The sequence below is a fragment of the Anomaloglossus baeobatrachus genome, unplaced genomic scaffold (assembly GCF_048569485.1).
Source record: "Anomaloglossus baeobatrachus isolate aAnoBae1 unplaced genomic scaffold, aAnoBae1.hap1 Scaffold_352, whole genome shotgun sequence".
In the NCBI taxonomy this organism is placed as follows: Eukaryota; Metazoa; Chordata; class Amphibia; order Anura; family Aromobatidae; genus Anomaloglossus; species Anomaloglossus baeobatrachus.
Window position 1 is genome coordinate 266949 of NW_027442881.1, and position 23884 is coordinate 290832.

General features: G+C 49.8%; 1 protein-coding gene across 1 annotated transcript in view; it reads right to left on the reverse strand.

Annotated features, from left to right (window-relative positions):
* The window catches only part of LOC142272601 (uncharacterized), a 71412-nt gene that overhangs the window by 23784 nt on the left and 23744 nt on the right, over nt 1-23884 (reverse strand). The window contains exons 5-6 of the mRNA XM_075332508.1: nt 9242-9339; nt 9007-9118 (exon numbers count right to left, since the gene is read on the reverse strand). Coding sequence (XP_075188623.1) covers nt 9007-9118; nt 9242-9339 — 210 coding nt within the window. The remainder of the gene's footprint in view (nt 1-9006; nt 9119-9241; nt 9340-23884) is intronic.

Here is a 23884-nt window from a genome sequence, read left to right on the forward strand (position 1 = left end):
CTTTGTCAGAAAGCCCTTGGGCCTTCAGTGCCCGGGCCTCAGAAGCCAGGCAGCCAAGTTGAGTTTCTGGGGAGCCGGATGGAAAATCGGACCCTGTGACAGTAAGCTGGGGTCCGAACCTAAGAGGACTGGGCCGTCGATTCCTAGCGTCATGACCAGGCTGTACCAACTCCTCCGGGGCCACAGAGGGGCTACCAGTATGGTTGGGACCCCCTCGTCTCTGATCTTCCTCAGGGCCCGTGCGAGAAGAGGAAGAGGGGGGAATGCGTAAGCGAGGCGAAAGGACCATCTGTGGCAGAAAGCGTCTACCCCTAACGCGTCGTCCCTTGGGTTCAGGGAGAAATATGTTGCGACCTTGCGATTCCCTGCCGAGGCAAAGAGGTCTACCTCTGGTGCACCCCACCTTGCCACTAGAGAGCAGAACACCGCCTGATCCAGGCTCCATTCCCCTGGATGAACATCCCGACGACTCAGGAAATCCGCCTGAAGATTGAGGGAGCCCTTCAGATGGACCGCAGAAAGGGAGAGCAGAGAATGTTCTGCCCATTGAAAGATTCGGGAGGATACCGACTTCAGGGCGCCTGAGCGTGTACTGCCCTGATGGCGGAGATGTGCCACTGTTGTGACATTGTCTGAATATACCAGGACGTGAGAGTCCCGGACGAGGTCCTGAGCCGCAAGGAGGTCTTCCCTGACTGCCCTGAGCTCCCGGTAGTTGGATGATTGGGAGCTGACGTAAGGACTCCAGACCCCTTGAAATGGGGAATTTGCCACCATTGCCCCCCATCCTCGTAGGCTGGCATCTGTGGTCAGTGTAACCAGGGGTTTCTGAGTCCAGGCAACCCCCACCTGCAGGTTGGCGGGACTCAGACCGCTTCCTGTTAGGTCTAGGATCGGGCAAGGCCTTACGATCGGTCGCCTTGTCCAGGATATCATCCAGGGCAGGCCCAAACACTAAATCCCCTTTAAACGGCAGTGAACAAAGCCTCATTTTGGAGGTGGAGTCTCCGCTCCAGGCCTTAAGCCAGAGGGCACGTCGGGCAGAGTTAGAAAGCACCGAGGTCCTGGCTGCCAGGCGGACAGATTCCACCGAGGTATCCGCCAGAAAACAGGTAGCCTTCCTAAGCAAGGGAAGGGATTCCAGTAATTCCTCCCTAGGGGTCCCTTGGGAAATATGAGCCTCCAACTGGTCTAACCACCTAATTAGGGACCTGGATACGCAGGTGGAGGCAATGTTGGCTTGAATAGAGGAAGACGATGCCTCCCAGGACCGCTTCATCAGGCCCTCTACCTTCCTATCCATCTGATCCTTCAGTTGGGAAGTATCCTCAAAGGGAAGAGCCGTTTGCTTAGCTACCCTAGCCACCTGAACGTCTACTCTTGGGACCTCCCAATGTAGTCCCGAAGGTTCCAGAGGAAACCGGCGTCTAAGGTCACTCCGTACCCGCCTCTCAGGAAATTCCCATTCCTGAGAGACAATATCCAAAACATTGGCATGAACTGGGAATCCCAACTGTTTGACTGACTTCAGGCCAGCAAACATTTAGTCCTGGATAGAAGGAAGAGACTGCACTTCCTCTAAACCCATAGTGCTCCGAACTGCCCCAATAAGATCCCCCAACTCTTCTGAGTGAAATAGCAAGGACTGGTCAGACCCCCCCAGATGGAAATCCTTCATCAGGACCCTCAGAGGTGGAATCAGCGTCCTCCTGATCAGACGGGGTCGACTGGAGTCTCCTCTTTTTTGGAGGAGAGGGTCCAGGAGCAGGGCCAGGAGCAGGGCCAGGAGCAGGGTCAGGAGCAGGGTTAGGAGCAGGGCCAGGAACAGGAAGGGAGGCCAGAGAGGCCCTAATCTCCTGTTTCATCATGGACCGCAACTCATCTATCAGAGATGGTTGTTCGGCCCTAATAATCTGGTCCGTACATTGCTGGCAAAGCTTTTTATCCCATACTGCAGGGAGCTTTTTTATACAAATAGGACATTTTTTAATTTTTTCCACTCTGTCAGGTCTATCAGGCTTATCGGACTTGTCAGCTTTCTCTGACTTCTCAGGCTTCTCTGACTTTTCATTTCTGTCAGTTTTCTTGGTGGCCTTGTCCTCCTAGAAAACACAGACCATATAGCCATAAATCAGCTGATGAGACCTATGTCCGAGGGACCATTCCCCTCCATACTCACAGTAGCAGGGGGCACACTGGGTTCTGCAGAGGCTGCTGCAGCGGAAGACATGACAGGGAGCACGGTTGCTTACCATGATCTGATGTCTTCGTGGCAGCCCTTATGCCAAAGGGCCTGCCCCCCCAGTGACGGTGCATGTTCCCCGCCTCCCGCATCCGGTCCTGGGCAGGCCGTGTCACCGTCGGCGTGCCTCCACGCTGCCTCCGCAAAACCGGAAGCGCTCGACCGGAAGTCCGCAAGACCGGAAGTCCCGCCCCCGGGAGCACTTCCGGATCGCTCCGGCAGCGTGCATGCGGGAAGCGGCCGGCGGCTCAGGGAGGACGCCGGCCGGGGAGCTCAACAGCCTGCATCACCCCTCAGGAGGATCCGGAAGACTGGAGCAGCGGTCCCCCACAGCGTGAGGGAACAGCAAGGGAGGAGCGGTGAGGCCCGACCGATGCTGTCCGGCTTAAGGTACAGGGGAAGAAGAAACAAAAAAAAAAAAAAAAAAATATACTGTAGTTCGCCGGCCACCACAGCATAGGAGAAAAACAAAACCTCTCCATGCCCCATGGGGACAGGAAAGACACTGGCTGTGGGAGGTGGGAGGGTCCTTTTAAACCTCTTGAACTTCCTGTCCCAATTAGGGCGTGGAGAGACAACCTCCCATGCTGTCGTGGAAGGGACTAGAGAAATATACAATTTTTATACATAAATCTCTCTGGCGCTGCTCTCTCCGGCGCTGCTGTTGCTTCCGGGTACCGCTCATTAAGCTCATGAAAATTCACTGCACTGACCTCAAAACGGAGACGTAACAGCAGCGCCGGGGAGAGGCAAGTACAGAAGCTCATGCAGTCCGTGTGCTATCCGGATATCACACAGACAGCACCAGGAACACACGCGGACACATATGCACCTACAGCACAGAGTGTGAAAAACGTTCACTTTTTGCATGGACGTGTTAAGGGGGACTAAAGCTCTAAATAAGTGTATTTAGCAATCATATACACTACAGTTGAAAGGTTTGGGGTCACTCAGACAATTTTGTCTTTTCCATGAAGAATCCTACTTTTATTCATCAGATTAGCTGCATAATGAATAGAAATAGAGAATCTCGTCCAGACAGTGACGAGGTCAGAAATTATGATTTTACTTGAAATAATAATTTTCTCTTCACACTTTGCTTTCGGCACAGAATGCTCCTTTGCAGCAATTCCAGCTTTGCAGACCTCTGGCATTCTAGCTGGTAATTTGCGGAGGTAATCTGGAGATATTTCGCCCCATGCTTCCCCCTTCCACATGTTGGATTGGCTTGATGGGCACTTTTTGGTACCATACGGTCACGCTGCTCCCACAACAGCTCTATAGGGTTGAGATCTAATGACTGGGCTGCCCCCTCCATTACAGATAGATACCAGCTGCCGGCTTCTTCCCTAAATAGTTCATCCAAACACCTCAAACTTCGATTTGTCTGTCCATAACACTTTTTCCAATCTTCCTCTGTCCAATGTCTGTGTTCTTTTGCCCATATTAATCTTTTCCTTTTATTAGCCAGTCTCAGATATGGCTTTTTCTTTGCCACGCTGCCCTGAAGGCCGGCATCCCAGAGTCGCCTCTTCACTGCAAACGTTGACACTGGCGTTTTGCGGGTGCTATTTAATGAAGCTGCCAGTTGAGGACCTGTGAGGTGTTGAGTTGTGCAGCGGGACCTTCCACTTCTCTTTCTACTCTGGTTAGAGCCTGTTTGTGCTCTCCTCTGAAGGAAGTAGTACACACCGCTGTAGGAAATCTTCAGTTTCTTGGCAATATCTCGCATGGAATATCCTTCATTTCTAAGAACAAGAATAGACTGTCGAGTTTCACATGAAAGTTCTCTTTTTTTCTGGCCATTTTGATAGTTTGATGAAACCAACAAATGTAATGCTCCAGATTCTCAACTAGGACAAAGGAAGGTCCGTTTTATAGCTTCTCTAATCAGCAAAACTGTTTTCAGCCGTGCTAACATACTTGCACAAGGGTTTTCTAGAGATTTCTAAACATCCATTAGCCTTCTAACACAGTTAGCAAACACACTCTACCATTACAACACTGGAGTGGTGGTTGTTGGAAAAGGGCCTCTATACACCTATGTAGTTATTGCATTAAAAAACAAAACATTTGCAACTAGAATACTCATTTACACATTAACAATGTATAGAGTATTAAAATGTGCTTTTCTTTCAAAACTAAGGAAATATCTAAGTGACCCTAAACTTTTGAACTGTAGAGTGTGTGTGTATGTATGTGTAAGCTGGCTTCATTACCTGGAAAAGAAGCGACAACTGTGAAACAAATTGAAAGTCATCATTATAGATTAGAAGCGGGTTCACTGCCACATGGGGACATTGATGAATGGAAGTATACATGAAGCGACTTGTCCCTCCATGCCCGGTCTCTCTCTCCCCGTGAAAAAAAAGGGAGAAGAGGGAAAAACTAGGAGAAGGGGAAAACCAGGGAGGAGAAAAAAAAAGGGAGAAATGGAAAAAAAAAAAAAAAAAAAAAAAGGAGGAAACAGTGAATATGTATGAAGGATAATGAGTGGCCCCAGTAGTAGTGCGGAAACTCGGTAAGCATAATGTGTCTGCTCCAATCACCAAATCCCTTCTACCACCATTTTAAGACGCCGGAATCTGGTCACCATAGATTTAGATGGGGACCGGTCTCCAGCCAGATATGTAGGATAAATTATGGGCCCGAACCGGGGTTTTGTTTGGTTTTTTTAAACCCAGTTAGCCCCGCTGATCCCGTGTGTCTGAGAGTCCGCCCATCATTAATGACAACGTATTTGCTGATTCTTTTTTGTCCCCACTTACTCATCTAATATATAAAGCTGAGTGTATGTATGTATGTATGTATGTATGTGTGTATGTATGTATGTATGTATGTGTGTGTATGTCTGCTAAAGGAATTTGCACCGCTGTGTGTATAATCACAAAATTTTGCACATACACTCCATTTGACTCAGGGAATGTCACAGACTACGTTTTGAGGGGAAATTGTAACCCCATGCTTTACAGTTATTAGCCAAAAAATGGCCTCAATTAAAGTCAATGGAGCTGGGAGCCACAGTGCAGCCAGGACTTCAGAAGATTGCGCAGCCACGCCCTTGAATGGAATGTTGGCATCTCACATTGTAGCCAGGGAAAGAGACAGAAAGACAGACACAGGGAAAGAGACCGACAGGGAAAGACAGGGAAAGAGATAGACACAGACAAAGAGACAGACAGGGAAAGAAACCGATAGACAAAGAGATAGAGATAGAGAGAGAGAGAGACACGACAGAGAGACAGGCACAGACAAAGAGAGACAGGTACAGACAAAGAGATAGACAGGGAAAGAGAGAGACAGACCCGGAAAGAGACAGACAGGGAAAGAGAGACAGACCGGGAAAGAGACAGACAGGGAAAGAAACAGGCGGACAAAGCTAGAGACAGACAGACACAGACAGAGTCAGACAGAGATGGAGACAGAGAGACTAGGAGTGAAACAGAGACAGGTACTCTCCCGGGCACCGCCGCATGCTACAGCTAGTTACTTTCTATGGCTGAAAAAATGCTTCAAGAACACTAAGTTTTTCAATTCAATCAAGAAAAAAAAACGAAGTGTGTGCATGAGATTTCTGAAATCTCAAAGCTTGTACTGGTCCTGTAAAAAGCAGCTTTTATATGGAATCTGTCAGGTGATTTTCTAGTCCAATACTAATGGTATCCTGGTAAAGGGCTTCAGCCGCCCTTTCAGGATCAGTAACTATCATTGCTCTGCCTTCTCCTGTTATCTTGTTGTGAGTCCAGAGAACTCAGCGTGCTGTAATTACTAGTGAAGTGTATGGAAATAGAGTGAATATACGCTGCCCCCCTCCGCCCCATGTAAGGCTACTTTCACACATCCGTTTTTTTGCTCTGCGGAACAATACGGCGTTCTGCAGAAAAACCGCAACCTTTTTTTTTTACGCCGGTTGCGGTTTTTTTTGCATAGACTTACATTAGTGCCGTATTGTGCCGCAGGGGCTTGTGTTCGGTCCGGTTTTTGCCGCATGCGGCAGATTTAGCCGATGCCGCGGCCGGATCGAACGTTCCCTGCAACGTTTTTTGCTCCGGCAAAAAAAACCGCATCGCGCCGCATCCGGCCGCTGCGGCGCATTTTTCAATGCATACCTATGGAGGCCGGATGCGGCGCGATGCAGAAAAAAACGCATCCGGTCGCCGCATGCGGTTTTTCCACTGCGCATGCTCAGTAGCATGCCGCAACCGGAAAAAAACGGACGGGCCGCATGTAAAAACTTATGCACAGGATGCGGTGTTTTCGCCGCATCCGTTGCATAGTTTTCACAGCCGGATTGAGCCGCAGTGCTCAAACCGGATGTGTGAAAGTAGCCTAAGTCTACCATTAATACTGCACTAGAAAATCACCTGACAGATTCTCTTTACAAAAAAAAAAAAAAGGAAAAATGCTATGTGTGAACAAGGACTTGATCACACAGCAAATTTCTACTGCACAAAAAAAATCTGAAGCAGAATCCACTGCAAAATATGGAGAATTTGGATGTGTAGATGTCACCCTTTCAATTAACATTTGCACCAGATCCACATCATAGGCCCTGTGCACACGCTGCATTAATCTCACATTTTTGAAAATCCTGATGCAAAGTCAGTGAGAATCCTGATGTCTTGTGCACACGTTATGTCCTGGCAGATTTGGGGCAGAAAATAATCTGCAGCGTCAATTCTTTCTGCGATTTTCCAGTATTTCACCCCAGAACGCTAGAAAAGCTCAAATAAAAACACATCAGAAATGCACGGTTTTGCCGCTGCAGGTTTCCTGCCAAGAGATGAGGAAATGGTGCAGAAATTTCTGCAAGCAAATACTGAAGAAGGTGTGCACATGGCCGAATGCTCCACATTGTGCAGCGGCTTCTGCTGCAGAGGTTGTGGGATCACAAGCAGCCGACCCCTGACGATCAGTGATTGGTCTCTTCAGCTGCAGTGACACATCCTATAATAATCGTCAGGTTCCACAAAACAAAAGTCACTGCAAAGTGTTTATAAGATAAATATCCATAAGAGTTTTCCTCAATTTCCTCTCCGCCATAAAGTGATGGAGTCACCGCCCAGCACCACTCGCCACATAAGAGCGTCTGTCCCTCAGGACTTAGCAGCGACACTTCTGAGGCCGGACTAATAACAGAAAGATACAAAGAGGCGGAGCTGGACTATTATGGGGCGTGTGCTGATCACCGGGGCGGGTCCCACATCACAGGAGCACGGCCAATCAGAGAAGAAGGCGTGCCATAGAGAACCTCGCGTCCACCAGGAAAGCAGTAAGGGAAGCACAATAGCTCCGTCTCTCCATTGTCACATGGAAACAGTTGCTGTCATTTCCGCGTTGTAAATCCTCCTGAGAAGAACGGCGGCCGCTAACTCCTGAGGGGCAGACACTCATGTGGGGGGTGACCGGCGCTGTGAGGTCATAACCTCTTCTGGGGAGAGTCAGTGGAGAAACACTTATGGCTGTTGCTGCTTATTATTATACACTGTCCAGGTCTAACTTTAGGTCTGAAGCCACAGGGGAACCTAATTATTGGGGGGATGAGTAATTATGCAACAGCTAAAGGGACGGAATTTTCTCACCCCATCAATAGTTGATGGTCAAGGGCAGGGACATCGGTAGAGTCAAAGATCAGGGGACTGCGCGGGGAGATCCTGCTGTATACATTATGTATATGGTAGGTGTATGGTGGTATTATTGGTCTTTGTACAATGTGTGTGTTTTGTAGAGGTAATGGATTGGTCATATAAAATTATGGATTACCCAAAAAAGGGGGAAATACCACAAATTTGCAGGGTGGGTAGAGGACCCCTTCAGCTACAAAATCTATATCATGACTTTTTGATTAGACCTTCAAAACAGGAGATTTCAGTACCGGAGGTTAGGAGAGCCTGGTTCTCGAGCCCACCAACCGAAAATTTTGAGACACCTCTTGGGCGGTGGCTTAGATGTTCTCTAGGCACCCTTAAAGTTTGGGGACAATGGGGACTTGGATGGCAGAGAAACAGACCCAGGAAGGGGGTCCTACCTATAGGCCTAACATGGCGGTGATCGAGCTGCCTCACTTCTCGGGGAATGCATTCGAGGAGGATACAGGACTGGATGTATCACATTTGTCTGTACATACAAGCGCGTAATGCATTTAATGGTAAAGCCTCCCTTCACCCTGGCACAGAAAAGTGCCCTCCGCTGCCTCCACCTGAGACCTGTGCACTGGTTCTTCCAACATCGCACATGTCCTCCACAGCGGCACAGGGACGACAGACGCACGTCTAATCCAGACCTCCATAGCTTCTGACTTACCATAGGGCTGTGGAGGCAGAAGGAGCAGAACGCCGGCCTCAGTGTGGGGGGAAACAGAGGGGACAGGTAGGACGAGTCTACATGTGACATGTCAGTGCCGGGGCAGAGAGCGGCCACATCACTGAGGTCCACAGGACGGGGAGCGTCACAGCCGGCAACACCAGCTCAGACATTTATATGTACGAGGGTAAGGAAAAGATGGAAGTAACGGATGGAAGCGATAATAAAAGAGGAGAATCAGGAAAATTACACATCTGCTTCCTAAATCATTAAGCAGAGGTGTGTAGGCTGCGATATTCCCCGGTGCTCAGCCGGACTCTGCACAGGAGCAGCTGCGCCATCACCGGACGCTTCTGCTGTGATGTGGACGGCGGATAAAGCTTTACTGCAAGCACCGGAGACTCAAACACAATACCACACTCCCGCCCGACCATCATCACCCGCCTGTCATCATTACACACCTGTGATAACCTCTCCTGGTTTCTCCTCCTTCCCGTCACTCACACTCGGCTGATCCCCCCTCATCAACGCTTCTTCTTCATCCTCCACTTTAATATTAGTGGGATCTTCCCCCTGATATATCAGATGCAACAATCAGCACAATACAAGAAACCACCAATATCTATGACACCTACGACCGCAGGAGCAGAAATGTGCCCCTTATACAGATCCGGTCCAGGGCTCAGCGCCATCTACCTGATGAGTCTCCGGGACATTGTGCTTCTCCTCTGGACAGTCCTGGGGATACAGAGGACGGGGACATCTCTCTGGGGGATTTCTCCTCCTGGATCCATCTGTAGGAAACACTCAGTGATGGAATAGATAAAAATAGAAGCGCTTATGCTGTATAGTTCTACAGCATAGGCAATTATTTACAAGGCATCTAAAAGAGCCTGTTTGTATTTGTGTTTGTAGGATACATTTTTTAATTTTTCCAGAGGATCTCAACCTACTCGGGACTAAAATGTTTTTTACAGTTTGTGCCCTTCGGTATGTAATCCCCGAATGTTGCGGTATAATCTTATTCAAAACTGGATCTCCCTGTAGGATATACCAGTGTTTATTCAGGATCTTCTTTATCATCAAGTTCTCCGTACTGAAAGTCGTAATGAAATTGGATGAAAAATTTGATGTTATCCCTGAAGAAGAGGATTTATTATTATTTGGTTGTATTAGATTAATTTGTTCTAGATTTCTTGTAGCCATGTAGGCTTTTTTAACCAGCCCAGTGGGATATTTTTCTCCAAGAATTTTTTCTTTAGTAATTCTGCCTGTAGTTTGAAACCCTCATCACCAATTAGACCAATTAGCGCCCCTCACCCTCAGAAAGACCAAACACAGAGTAAAACAGCCCTGGCTCACATCCCAAACTCTACTTCTTCAGCGATGCTCCAGGAGCGCCGAACGCCTATGGAGGAAAACCCGCACACCAGAAAACTTCATCCACTACAAGTTCATGTTAAGGACCTATAACTATTCCCTTCACCTCACCAAACAGACCTACTTCACCACCCTTATCTCCTCACTAGCCAACAATCCAAAAAAGCTCTTTGACACCTTTCACTCCCTCCTCAGTCCCAAAGTACAGACCCCTGTCACAGCCCTTCATGCTGATGACCTGGCCTCGCATTTCACAGAGAAAATTAAAAACATCCGCCAAGAGATCAGCTCCCAGCCACCAAGCCCTGTGAATCCCATCCCTCCCCATATCCCATCCAGCTCACTCTCCACATTTGACCCAGTCACAGAGGAGGAAGTCTCCAGGCTCCTATCCTCCTCTCGTCCTACCACTTGCCCTACTGATCCCTTCCCCACACCTCTACTCCAGTCCCTCTCTCCAGTTGTCACCACTCACCTAACTAAAATCTTCAATCTCTCTCTCTCTTCGGGTATCTTCCCCTGTTCCCTCAAACACTCTATCATTACTCCATTATTAAAAAAACCTTCTCTCGATCCGTCCTGCACAAGCAACTACAGACCAGTCTCCAATCTCCCCTTCATCTCCAAACTCTTGGAGCGCCTGGTCTACTCTCGTCTCACCCGCTACCTTTCCACTCACTCTCTTCTAGATCCTTTACAGTCTGGCTTTCGCCCTTTACACTCAACAGAAACTGCCCTTGTCAAAGTGACCAATGACCTATTGACAGCAAAACGTAACGGTGACCACTCTCTGCTTATTCTTCTTGACCTCTCTGCCGCCTTCGACCACTGTTGACCACCATCTCCTTCTCTCTATGCTCCATTCTATCGGCCTAAAGGACACTGTGCTTTCCTGGTTCTCATCCTATCTTTCTGGCCGCTCATTCAGTGTATCATTTGCTGGCTCCACATCTTTTCCTCTATCTCTCACTGTTGGGGTCCCTCAAGGTTCAGTCCTTGGCCCTCTTCTTTTCTCCCTCTACACTGCCCCAATTGGTCAGACCATCAGCAGATTTGGCTTTCAGTACCATCTTTATGCTGATGACACACAGCTATACACCTCCTCCCCTGAGCTCACCCCCGCTGTACTACAGAACACAAGTGACTGCCTGACTGCAGTGTGTAACATCATGTCTGCTCTCTATCTGAAACTTAACCTTTCCAAAACTGAACTTCTTCTTTTCCCTCTATCTTCCAACTTTCCTCAACCTGACATCTCCCTCTCTGTGTGTGGCACAACGATAAGTCCTAGGCCGCAAGCCCGCTGCCTGGGGGTTATACTTGACACTGATCTCTCCTTCACCTCCCACATACAATCTCTTGCCCGCACCTGCCGCTTGCACCTCAAGAACATCTCTAGAATCCGCCCCTTTCTCACTATGGAAACGACAAAAACCCTCACCGTGGCCCTGATCCACTCTCGCTTGGACTACTGTAACTCTCTATTAATTGGTCTCCCCCTAACTAGACTCTCTCCTCTACAGTCCATCCTTAATGCAGCAGCCAGGGTCACCTATCTGGCCAACCGCTACTCGGATGCCTCTGCTCTGTGCCAGTCATTGCACTGGCTGCCCATATATCATAGGATCCAATTCAAACTGCTTGTTCTCACCCACAAAGCTCTCCACAGTGCAGCACCCCCCTACATCTCCAACCTCCTCTCTGTCTATCAGTCCACCCGTTCTCTACGCTCTGCAAGCGACTTTCGTCTAACATCCACACTAATTCGAACCTCCCACTCCCGGATCCAAGACTTCTTCCGAGCTGCACCAACCCTCTGGAACGCTCTACCCCAAGAAGTTAGGACAAATCACAACTTACTCAGCTTCAGACGCACCCTAAAGACGCATCTTTTTAGGGCGGCCTATCACACTCCCTAATCAGATTCGATTCACATAGTCCCTCTACAACCTCTCACAACATAACCCCACGTCAAACTCCATGGCACCCAAAGGCATCTCAAGGCTCGGGCCCACTGGTCCAGGAAACCATTATCCAGCCCCATTTCTGTGAGATGGTTGGATTGTCATTGTAAATAAGCACTTGAACCTTGCCTCTCCCCCATCTCATTGTAGATTGTAAGCTCTCACGAGCAGGGTTGTATTTTTTTTTCCCTCTAAATATTGTATTTCTATAACTGTTACTTGTTTGTATATGATCCTCCTGAATTGTAAAGCGCTGCGGAATATGTTGGCGCTATAGAAATAAAGATTATTATTATTATTATTATTATTATCACGTGTGCAATTCTTTAGAATCCTCTTATATTGGTTTTTAGGGATGTTCATAGGAAATTTATTATAGTGGTTACTAGAAAAATATATAAACCCATTGCAATCGACCTTTTTATAAAAAGGTTTGTGTGAAAATCCTTTTATTGGCATGAAATAGTGTCAGATCTAAAAAATCAATGCTCATTCTACTTTCTAATGGGGTGAAAGAAAGTCCCCACTTGTTTTCATTAAGGGTTTTTAAAAATGAAGTTGCCAAGTTATCTTTATTATCCCAGATAAATATAAGGTTATCGATATATCTTTTATATGTGGCGCCCCTGTGGTTAGGCACTACAGGGGAATACAGCACCTTAACAGCAAGGTGCAGTGCTCTTTGGTTACAGGTAAAAGAGAGAAGAAATGCAGAGTCTTATATTAGATTGAATAACATTGACTCAGCAGCCCCTACCTTCATATTCCTAGGACTGTTTATATAGTAGGTCCATAAGGGGGTGGAGCCTGGCTGAGCGTGAGACGCGACGTGATTGACAGGACGACTCAGTGACAGTCAGTTAACAGTCAGTCAGTAAGGAGTGACAAGAAGAGACAAGAGTAAATTGATGACTGAAAGAAGGGCTAGAAATAACATAGGCCCGACGTCCTGAGCGAGGGTACCCCAAAAAGAAAAGAAAGGCACAGGAAAAGGGGTAACCCAGACAGAAAGGGGACACTTTAGATCTGGCGAGAGCCGGCTGAAGTGTTCAGGTCGACACCGGTATAATAGGTTTATCTCCAAGGAGTCCCGGCACCCATCAAGAGTCTGACTACTAACCCCAAGCCGAGTTCACAACGCTGTTGCGGGATAAAGAAACCGTGCAGCATCAGACCCCGGGGAAAACCAGTGACGAGACTAACGAGTGGGTTAAAGAGGGAGTCACAGAGCCTTCAGAGCAAAGACCGAGAAAGAGACAAGGAAAGGTTACCTCAGAGAGAGACTCTGTCATTAAATCTCCTCTGAAACTTGTGACCATTGGCCTTCTGGTAACCGAGCTGTTTCTGCTGTGTACTGTGCAAAACAAACCAGATGCCATTAAAAAGGACTTGTTTAAACTGATGTGGACTCGGTGTGTCGTCTCTCCGTCGTTCGACAGGACCCTGCGACGTCAGAGAAGAAGGCAGCCATCACCGCTCGGTCGCTTCCCTCCTGGTCAGCGACCCGCCGCCCTGAGGTAAAATATCTCCACCTGTGGGGAGCTGAGAGATCTTAAGCTGCCGTCACCATCGCCTCAGAGGTCGGCCGCGAGCAGCGCTGGTGTATCCCGCTTACCAGACACCACAGGTGGCGTCACGTATATCCCCCAAATCATCCCTGTACCCCATTCCACAGCCGCAGAGTGAGCGCCCGGGGCACGAAGCCGGGACCGCCCACCTGTGATAACCCCATCGAGAGTAAAGTATCCGTAGTCCAAGCGCCAGAGTACCCCCCTATCGAAAACCCTGATGGTCGACTCATATACAGTATAATGTTTTGTGCAAAACTTGAATTATAAATATGAAGGAGTTCAAAAATACCCATAAAAAGGTTGGCGTAAGTGGGTGCGACTTTCAAGCTCATCGCGGTACCGGACCATATCATATAATCCAAAAAAGTGAAAAAATTGTTACCGCATTTTTCGCTTTATAAGACGCACCCCCAAATTTGGTGAAGGAATAGAGAATTTTTTAATAAATGGGGTCCGTCTTATAATGCCAGTGTCCGTCTAACAAATCGTAGTGTATATGTCCCTCATAGCCCCCATCCTAAAATTAGCCCCCTTAATCTGGATATGGCTACGTTATATTGAATATAGCCACCTTGTGCTGGCACACGTCCCCCAGTGATGCACATGTCCCTTATGGCTGGCACACAGCCCCCAGTGATGCCACATGTCCCCTATGGCTGGCACACGTCCTCTATGGCTGGCAGACGGCCCACTGTGGCTGGACCGCTGATGGTACATATAATCCAAAAAAGTGAAAAAATTGTTACCGCATTTTTCGCTTTATAAGACACCCCCCCAAATTTGGTGAAGGAAGAGAGAATTTTTAATAAATGGGGTCCGTCTTATAATGCCAGTGTCGGTCTAACAAATCATATAGTGTATATGTCCCTCATAGCCCCCCCATCTTAAAATTAGCCCCCTTAATCTGGATATGGCCACCTTATATTGAATATAGCCCGCTTGTGCTGGCACACGTCCCCCAGTGATGCCACATGTCCCTTATGGCTGGCACACGGCCCCCTGTGGCTGGTACACGGCCCCCAGTAATGCCACATGTCCCCTATGGCTGGCACACGGCCCCCTGTGGCTGGCACACTGCCCACTGTGGCTGGCACACATCACCCTGTGTTAGATATCGCCCGCATGCTGCTGCTTTTAGTAAAACTCTTTCCTTACCTTCTCCAGCGCTGTCCTCCCTCGTGTCTCCCTATGTGTGGTTGAGCTCCGGCCTCCAGCACTGCCCTCCCTGGTGTTTCCCTCCCTGTGGTTGAGCTCCAGCCTCCTGCACTGTAGCACTTCCTGGTTCTCCATGCGGTCATGTGATCGGCACGGCAGAGTGATATCTCTGCGTACCTGATCACAGCAAAGGGAGGGAGACCGGGGAGACACGCTGGAGGAGGTAAGGAAAAAGTTTTTTATTTTACTATGAGCAGCAGCATGGGGGCCATATCTAACACAGGGCGGGCATGTGCGATCAAAGGGGAGCACAGGCACATATAATATGCGCCGCTCCCCCAGCCCATCGCCGCGGTGCGGTTTCAGCACCATGGTGATGTACAGCGGCTGTGCATATTATATGAGCGGGAGCAGGAGATCAAAGGCTGCAGCGGTCACCAGCCTCTACCAGCCTCCCTCAAGCCCCCCTCACCGCTCCAGAGCGGCCCCCACCTTCTCCGGACCCTGCAGTATATAATCCGTATATTCGGATTATAACACGCACCCCCTACTTTCCCCCAAAATTTGGGGGAACAAAAGTGCGTCTTATAAAGCGAAAAATACGATATATAGAATAAACCACATTCCTTTTAAAATGAAGTTTTTCTGCTCAGTCGGTAATCTCTCATCCATATTAACAAATTCAGTGAAGCATAATAGCCCAAGTTCATGGGCAATGTTAGTGTATAGGGAAGAAACATCTACCGTAATGAAAACATAGGAGCTTTCCCAAGTGTTATTTTTCACCAATTCAATAAGTTGTGTCGAGTCCCTTAAATGACTCCTGAGATTGACTACATGGGGTTGCATTATATTGTCTATATAACAGGCTATGTTTGCAGTCAGGGAATCAATTCCTGATATGATTGGTCTGCCTGGGGAATTAATAGGGTCTTTATGAACCTTTGGCATATGGTATAAAAGAAGGGAATTTTGTTTACTTACCGTAAATTCCTTTTCTTCTAGCTCTAATTGGGAGACCCAGACAATTGGGTGTATAGGCTATGCCTCCGGAGGCAGCACAAAGTATTACACTCAAAAGTGTTAAGCCCCTCCCCTTCTGCCTATACACTCCCCGTGCTCCCACGGGCTCCTCAGTTTGGTGCAAAAGCAAGAAGGAGGAAAAAGAATTATAAACTGGTCTAAAGTAACTTCAATCCGAAGGAATATCGGAGAACTGAAACCATTCAACATGAACAACATGTGTATACAAAAACAGGGGCGGGTGCTGGGTCTCCCAATTAGAGCTAGAAGAAAAGGAATTTACGGTAAGTAAACAAAATTCCCTTCTTCTTTGTCGCTCTATTGGGAGACCCAGACAATTGGGACGTCCAAAAGCAGTCCCTGGGTGGGTAAAATAATACCTCGTAAAAAAGCCGTAAAACGGCCTCTTCCTACAGGTGGGCAACCGCCGCCTGAAGGACTCGTCTACCTAGGCTGGCATCCGCCGAAGCATAGGTATGCACCTGATAGTGCTTTGTGAAAGTGTGCAGGCTCGACCAGGTAGCCGCCTGGCACACCTGCTGAGCCGTAGCCTGGTGCCTCAAAGCCCAGGACGCGCCCACGGCTCTGGTAGAATGGGCCTTCAGTCCTGAGGGAACCGGAAGCCCCGAGGAACGGTAAGCTTCGAGAATTGGTTCCTTGATCCACCGAGCCAGGGTTGATTTGGAAGCCTGTGACCCTTTACGCTGGCCAGCGACAAGGACAAAGAGTGCATCCGAGCGGCGCAGGGGCGCCGTACGAGAAATGTAGAGTCTGAGTGCTCTCACCAGATCTAACAAGTGCAAATCCTTTTCACATTGGTGAACTGGATGAGGACAAAAAGAAGGTAAGGAGATATCCTGATTGAGATGAAAGGGGGATACCACCTTAGGGAGAAATTCCGGAACCGGACGCAGAACCACCTTGTCCTGGTGAAACACCAGGAAAGGGGCTTTGCATGACAGCGCTGCTAGCTCAGACACTCTCCGAAGTGAAGTGACTGCAACTAGAAAGACCACTTTCTGCGAAAGGCGTGAAAGAGAAATATCCCTCATTGGCTCGAATGGTGGTTTCTGAAGAACCGTCAGTACCCTGTTCAGATCCCAGGGTTCTAACGGCCGCTTGTAAGGAGGGACGATGTGACAAACCCCCTGCAGGAACGTGCGTACCTGTGGAAGTCTGGCTAAGCGCTTCTGGAAAAACACAGAGAGCGCCGAGACTTGTCCCTTAAGGGAGCTGAGCGACAAACCCTTTTCCAGTCCAGATTGAAGGAAGGACATAAAAGTGGGCAAAGCAAAGGGCCAGGGAGAAATACCCTGAGCAGAGCACCACGACAGGAAAATTTTCCACGTCCTGTGGTAGATCTTGGCGGACGTTGGTTTCCTAGCCTGTCTCATAGTGGCAATGACGTCTTGAGATAACCCTGAAGCCGCTAGTATCCAGGACTCAATGGCCACACAGTCAGGTTGAGGGCCGCAGAATTCAGATGGAAAAACGGCCCTTGAGATAGCAAGTCTGGTCGGTCTGGTAGTGCCCACGGTTGGCCGACCGTGAGATGCCACAGATCCGGGTACCACGACCGCCTCGGCCAGTCTGGAGCGACGAGGATGACGCGGCGGCAGTCGGCCCTGATCTTGCGTAACACTCTGGGCAACAGTGCCAGCGGAGGAAATACATAAGGGAGCTGAAACTGCGACCAATCCTGAACTAAGGCGTCTGCCGCCAGAGCTCTGGGATCTTGAGACCGTGCCATGAACGCTGGTACCTTGTTGTTGTGCCGGGACGCCATGAGATCGACGTCCGGCACCCCCCAGCGGCGACAGATCTCCTGAAACACGTCCGGGTGAAGGGACCATTCCCCTGCGTCCATTCCCTGGCGACTGAGATAATCTGCTTCCCAGTTTTCCACGCCTGGAATGTGAACTGCGGAGATGGTGGAGGCCGTGGCTTCCACCCACAGTAGAATCCGCCGGACTTCCTGGAAGGCTTGCCGACTGCGTGTGCCGCCTTGGTGGTTGATGTATGCCACCGAGGTGGAATTGTCTGACTGAATTCTGATCTGCTTGCCTTCCAGCCACTGCTGGAACGCTTTCAGGGCAAGATACACTGCTCGTATTTCCAGAACATTGATCTGAAGCGAGGACTCTTGCTGGGTCCACGTACCCTGAGCCCTGTGGTGGAGAAAAACCGCTCCCCACCCTGACAGACTCGCGTCCGTCGTGACCACCTCCCAGGATGGGGGTAGGAAGGATTTCCCTTTCGATAATGAAGTGGGAAGAAGCCACCACCGAAGGGAAGCTTTGGTCGCCTGCGAGAGGGAGACGTTCCTGTCGAGGGACGTCGGCTTCCTGTCCCATTTGCGAAGGATGTCCCATTGAAGAGGACGCAGGTGAAACTGCGCGAAAGGAACTGCCTCCATTGCTGCCACCATCTTCCCCAGGAAGTGCATGAGGCGTCTTAAGGTGTGTGACCGACCTTGAAGGAGAGCTTGTACCCCTGTCTGTAGTGACCGCTGCTTGATCAGCGGAAGCTTCACTATCGCTGAGAGGGTATGAAACTCCATGCCAAGGTATGTCAGCGATTGGGCCGGTGTCAGATTTGACTTTTGAAAATTGATGATCCACCCGAAACTCTGGAGAGTCTCCAGGGTAGCGTCGAGGCTGTGTTGGCATGCCTCTAGAGAGGGTGCCTTGATCAACAGATCGTCCAAGTACGGGATCACCGAGTGACCCTGAGAGTGGAGGACCGCTACTACAGTAGCCATAACCTTGGTGAAAACCCGTGGGGCTGTTGCCAGGCCGAACGGCAGTGCCGCGGACTGCAGGTGTTCGTTCCCTATGGCGAAGCGCAAGAAGCGCTGGTGCTCTGGAGCAATCGGTACGTGGAGATAAGCATCCTTGATATCGATCGATGCAAGGAAATCTCCCTGGGACATTGAGGCGATGACGGAGCGGAGGGATTCCATCCGGAACCTCCTGGTCTTTACGTGTTTGTTGAGAAGTTTCAGGTCCAGGACAGGTCGAAAAGACCCGTCTTTCTTTGGGACTACAAACAAGTTGGAGTAAAAACCGTGGCCCTGCTGCTGCAGAGGAACAGGGACCACCACTCCTTCTGCCTTCAGAATGCCCAGCGCCTGCAGAAGAGCCTCGGCTCGCTCGGGAGGCGGGGATGACCTGAAGAATCGAGTCGGGGGACGAGAGGTGAACTCTATCTTGTAACCGTGAGACAGAATGTCTCTCACCCAACGGTCTTTTACCCGTGGCAGCCAGGTGTCGCAAAAGCGGGAGAGCCTGCCACCGACCGAGGATGCGGAGTGAGGATGCCGAAAGTCATGAGGAAGCCGCTTTGGTAGCGGCACCTCCGGTGGTCTGTTTGGGACGTGACTTAGACCGCCATGCATCAGAGTTCCTTTGATCTTTCTGAGGCCTTTTGGACGAGGAGAATTGGGACCTGCCCGCGCCCCGAAAGGACCGAAACCTCGACTGCCCCCTCCTCTGTTGGGGTATGTTCGGTTTGGGCTGGGGTAAGGATGTATCCTTTCCCTTGGATTGTTTGATGATTTCATCTAAACGCTCGCCAAACAATCGTTCGCCCGAAATTGGCAAACTAGTTAAGCGCTTTTTGGAAACAGAATCTGCCTTCCATTCCCGTAGCCACAAGGCCCTGCGGAGTACCACCGAATTGGCGGCTGCAACCGCCGTACGGCTCGCAGAGTCCAGGATAGCATTCATAGCGTAAGACGCAAATGCCGACGTCTGAGTGGTTATGGACGCCACCTGTGGCGTGGATGTGCGTGTGGCTGCGTCAATTTGCGCTTGACCTGCTGAGATAGCTTGTAGTGCCCATACGGCTGCGAATGCTGGGGCAAAAGAAGCGCCGATAGCTTCATAGATGGATTTCAACCAGAGCTCCATCTGCCTGTCAGTGGCATCTTTGAGTGAAGCCCCATCTTCCACTGCAAGTATGGATCTAGCTGCCAGTCTGGAGATTGGAGGATCCACCTTGGGACACTGAGTCCAGCCCTTGACCACGTCAGGGGGGAAAGGGTAACGTGTATCCTTAAGGCGCTTAGAAAAACACTTATCTGGACAAGCATGGTGATTCTGGACTGCCTCTCTGAAATCAGAGTGGTCCAGAAACATACTCGGTGTACGCTTGGGAAACCTGAAACGGAATTTCTCCTGCTGAGAAGCTGACTCCTCCGCCGGAGGAGCTGAGGGAGAAATATCCAACATACGATTGATGGACGCAATAAGGTCGTTCACTATGGCGTCCCCGTCCGGAGTATCAAGATTGAGAGCGGCCTCAGGATCAGAATCCTGATCAGCTACTTCCGCGTCATCGACCAGCGATTCCCCTCGCTGAGACCCTGAACAATATGATGATGTCGAGGGAAAATCTAAGCGAGCTCGCTTAGTCGGTCTGGGGCTGGGGTCTGTGTCAGAACCCTCAGCTTGGGATCCATGAGATACCCCGGGAGGACATTGTTGGTCCAGCAGAGGTGGGCCCGGGAACAAAGAATCAACAGAGTCCCTGTGCTGAGATACCGGCCTGGACTGCAAGGCTTCTAGTATCTTAGGCTACTTTCACACTTGCGTTGAACGGTATCCGTTGCATTGCGTTGTGTAACGGATGCAACGGATGTGTTGCATATAGTGACACAACGGATGCAACGGATGCTGCAAAACAACGCAATTCGTTTTGATTTTTTTTTTTTTTTTTTCCCGGTTTTACCAGCGGCAGACTATAGTGAACGATCAGCTGATCGTTCCCTGCAGCCGGCCGCTGGGTGATCAGCTGATTGCTCCCAGTAGCCGGCCGCCGGGTGATCAGCTGATCGCTCCCGCCCGCCGGGTGATCAGCTGATCGCTCCCGCCCGCCGGGTGATCAGCTGATCGCTCCCGCCCGCCGGGTGATCAGCTGATCGCTCCCGCCCGCCGGGTGATCAGCTGATCGCTCCCGCCCGCCGGGTGATCAGCTGATCGCTCCCGCCCGCCGGGTGATCAGCTGATCGCTCCCGCCTGCCGGGTGATCAGCTGATCGCTCCCTGCAGCCGGCTGCCGGGTGATCAGCTGATCGCTCCCGGCCGCCGGGTGATCAGCTGATCGCTCCCGGCCGCCGGGTGATCAGCTGATCGCTCCCTGCAGCCGGCTGCCGGGTGATCAGCTGATCGCTCCCGGCCGCCGGGTGATCAGCTGATCGCTGTCACTTGCCGGCGCCCGGGCATGCCGGCGGGCGGGCGCTCAGCTGAGCGCTGTGACTTGCCGGCGGCCGGGCATGCCGGTGGCCGGTCATTCAGCTGAGCGCTGTCGCTTGCCGACGGCCGGGCGCTCAGCTGAACGTTCGGCCACCGCGAGCCAAAATAAAGTTTGATTTAAAAAAAAAAAAAAAAAAGAGCATGCGCAGTGAAATCCAGAGGATTCCGCTGCTCAAAATAACGTTACATGCTGCGTTCCTCCCGCTGGGCGGAAGCAACGGAGCGTCGCCCAGCGGAAGCAACGCAGCTCCTTTTGGTACAATCCGTCAACCATACAAGTCTATGGGAAACAGCGGAATCCGTTAACGGATTCCGCTGTTTCCCAAAAGGGCGGATTGTAACGGAAGGAAAATAACGCAAGTGTGAAAGTACCCTTAGACATAGTCTCAGAGAGTTTTGCAAACTCCGTCCCTGTCACCTGAACAGTGTTAGCAGGTGGCTCCCCCTGGGCCCCCCCTAGCAGAGGCTCTGGCTGAGCAAGTGCCACAGGGGCCGAACAGTGCAGACAATGAGGGTCAGTGGAACCTGCCGGTAGCGGGGTCGTACATGCGGCGCAGGCAACATAATAAGCCTGTGTTTTGGCACCCCTGCCTTTCGTGGGCGCCATGCTATTATCTTCCCTGAGCAACACAATAGGGTATATAGCCAGAAATCAACTGTGCACTATACAGTGTAAAATAAACATATAATGTTACACTACTGTACAATGGGGCTAGCACCACAGGTGCTGCTTACCACCCGCTTAAAGCGGTTGTGAGGCCACCAGAGTCCCTGCCTGGGTCTCCCAGACTTTGTCCCCCTCTGCAGCGTCCGAGGAGCTGACAGGAATGCGTTCTGAGGAGAGGAGGAAGCCGTGGGCGTGACCCAGAAAGTGCGGGAACTGGTGCCTGCACTGTGCACAGTGAGAGGGGTGGAGTATGCAAAGCATGCTCCAGCCCTCAGTGCTGCTCGTTCTATGCAGCGTCCCGCCCTTCCCCTGCCTGTCAGGGCTATGGGCGGGAGGAAAGGAAACTAGGCCGCAAGAAGCCGGGGACTCTAGTAATAAACGCGGCCGCCGTAAAAGCGCTGCCCGCGTGGAAGTCCCCGGCGCACTACAAGTCCCAGCCGCGCCGCAGTATTTCCAAGGCAGCGGCGGTCAGCGCGGCAGTCCCTATACATAAACACACTCAGCAACGCTGAGTGTGTAATGGCACATATTAACCCGGTCAGTTCCACGGTCCCCGGTGCACTAGCACACCCAGCCAAGCTGGAGTGTTGCTGTGCGCGGTCCCCACGGGGACACAGAGTACCTCCAAGTAGCAGGGCCATGTCCCTGAACGATACCCGGCTCCTATCCAGCAGGCTCCACAGGAGTTGTGGATGAAGCACGGTCTCATGTGCCTGAAGACCGACAGGATCCCACTTCCACCAGAACCCTGAGGGGGATGGGGAAGGAAAACAGCATGTGGGCTCCAGCCTCCGTACCCGCAATGGATACCTCAACCTTAACAACACCGCCGACAAAAGTGGGGTGAGAAGGGAGCATGCTGGGGGCCCTATATGGGCCCACTTTTCTTCCATCCGACATAGTCAGCAGCTGCTGCTGACCAATCTGTGGAGCTGTGCGTGCGTGTCTGACCTCCTTCGCACAAAGCAACAAACTGAGGAGCCCGTGGGAGCACGGGGAGTGTATAGGCAGAAGGGGAGGGGCTTAACACTTTTGAGTGTAATACTTTGTGCGGCCTCCGGAGGCATAGCCTATACACCCAATTGTCTGGGTCTCCCAATAGAGCGACAAAGAAACGCTATTTTAGGATTTTTCACATCTACAAACGTTTCCTCCGTTTGGGTGAGAATCTTTGAAGTAAATGCTTTGTTGATCAAATTGATATATTTGTCAACAGGTTTTTCATATTCAACGACATCTACTCTTGTATAATTTTTGGTATTGGATAATAAATGTATTGCCTCTTATGTATTTATCTTGTATCACAACTCCTCCCCCTTTATCTGTGGCTTTGATTACTATATCTTTATTATGTTTTAGAAAAAAAAGTGCCTCTTTCTCCTTTGTTCCAATTATGGTTGACCTTCAGTCTGTTTAGGGCAATTTTTTTTAAATCATCAAGGACCAGATCACAAAATGTTTGTAAATGGTGACCCTTACTCTCAATAGGATAAAATTAGTGTGTAAAAAGGATCCTCTTTGATAGATCGAGTTGTCTCGGGGTTTTAAGGCGAAATGTCTCAATGTAATTTTCCTTACAAAATTCTGAAATTCCAAATATAGTTCAAAATCGTTGGAGAAATTAGAGGGACAAAAATAAAGTCCTTTCTCCTCATTGGAGGATAATGAGTGGGAAGAGAGATTGAAAATGGCCTTTTTATTTGTATATTGATTTTAGTTATATGTGCCTATGTCTTTTCTGCTGCACTTTTGTGCCGGCTCTGCAGCCTCTGAATCGGTTTTCCTTTTGGATGCTTTTGGTGTTAGATCTTTCGTGATCGTATTTACCCCTACGTTTTTTTACCGGGGGTAAAAAAAAAAAAAAAGGCACACAAAAGTTGTTTTTATTGGAGTTGTCAATTACTATACAGGAGTTGTTTTTATCAGACATGTCAATCATTGTATTATTAGAGGCATTACTTTTATAGGTTTCAGATAAGGGTACAGATATCGCACCAGTTTGTTGGGAATCAGGTAATGGACAATCATCTTCATGCAAATAAAAAATCCAGAAGATCAATTAAATCTTTATCAGAGGAAGTATTAGTGGCAGCTGGATTGATGGTTCCATTAATCATGATTCTATTGTTAAGCGGGCTTTACACGAGACGACTGATCGTGCGATGCATCGTCGGGGTCACGGTTTTCGTGACGCACATCCGGCATCGTACACGACGTCGTCTCTTGTAACACCTCCTAGCGACGCAGTATCGCTCATAAATCGTGAGTCGTGTACTCGTCGCTAGGTTTAAAAAAAATGGCGGCGGTTGTTCATCGTTTCCGTGG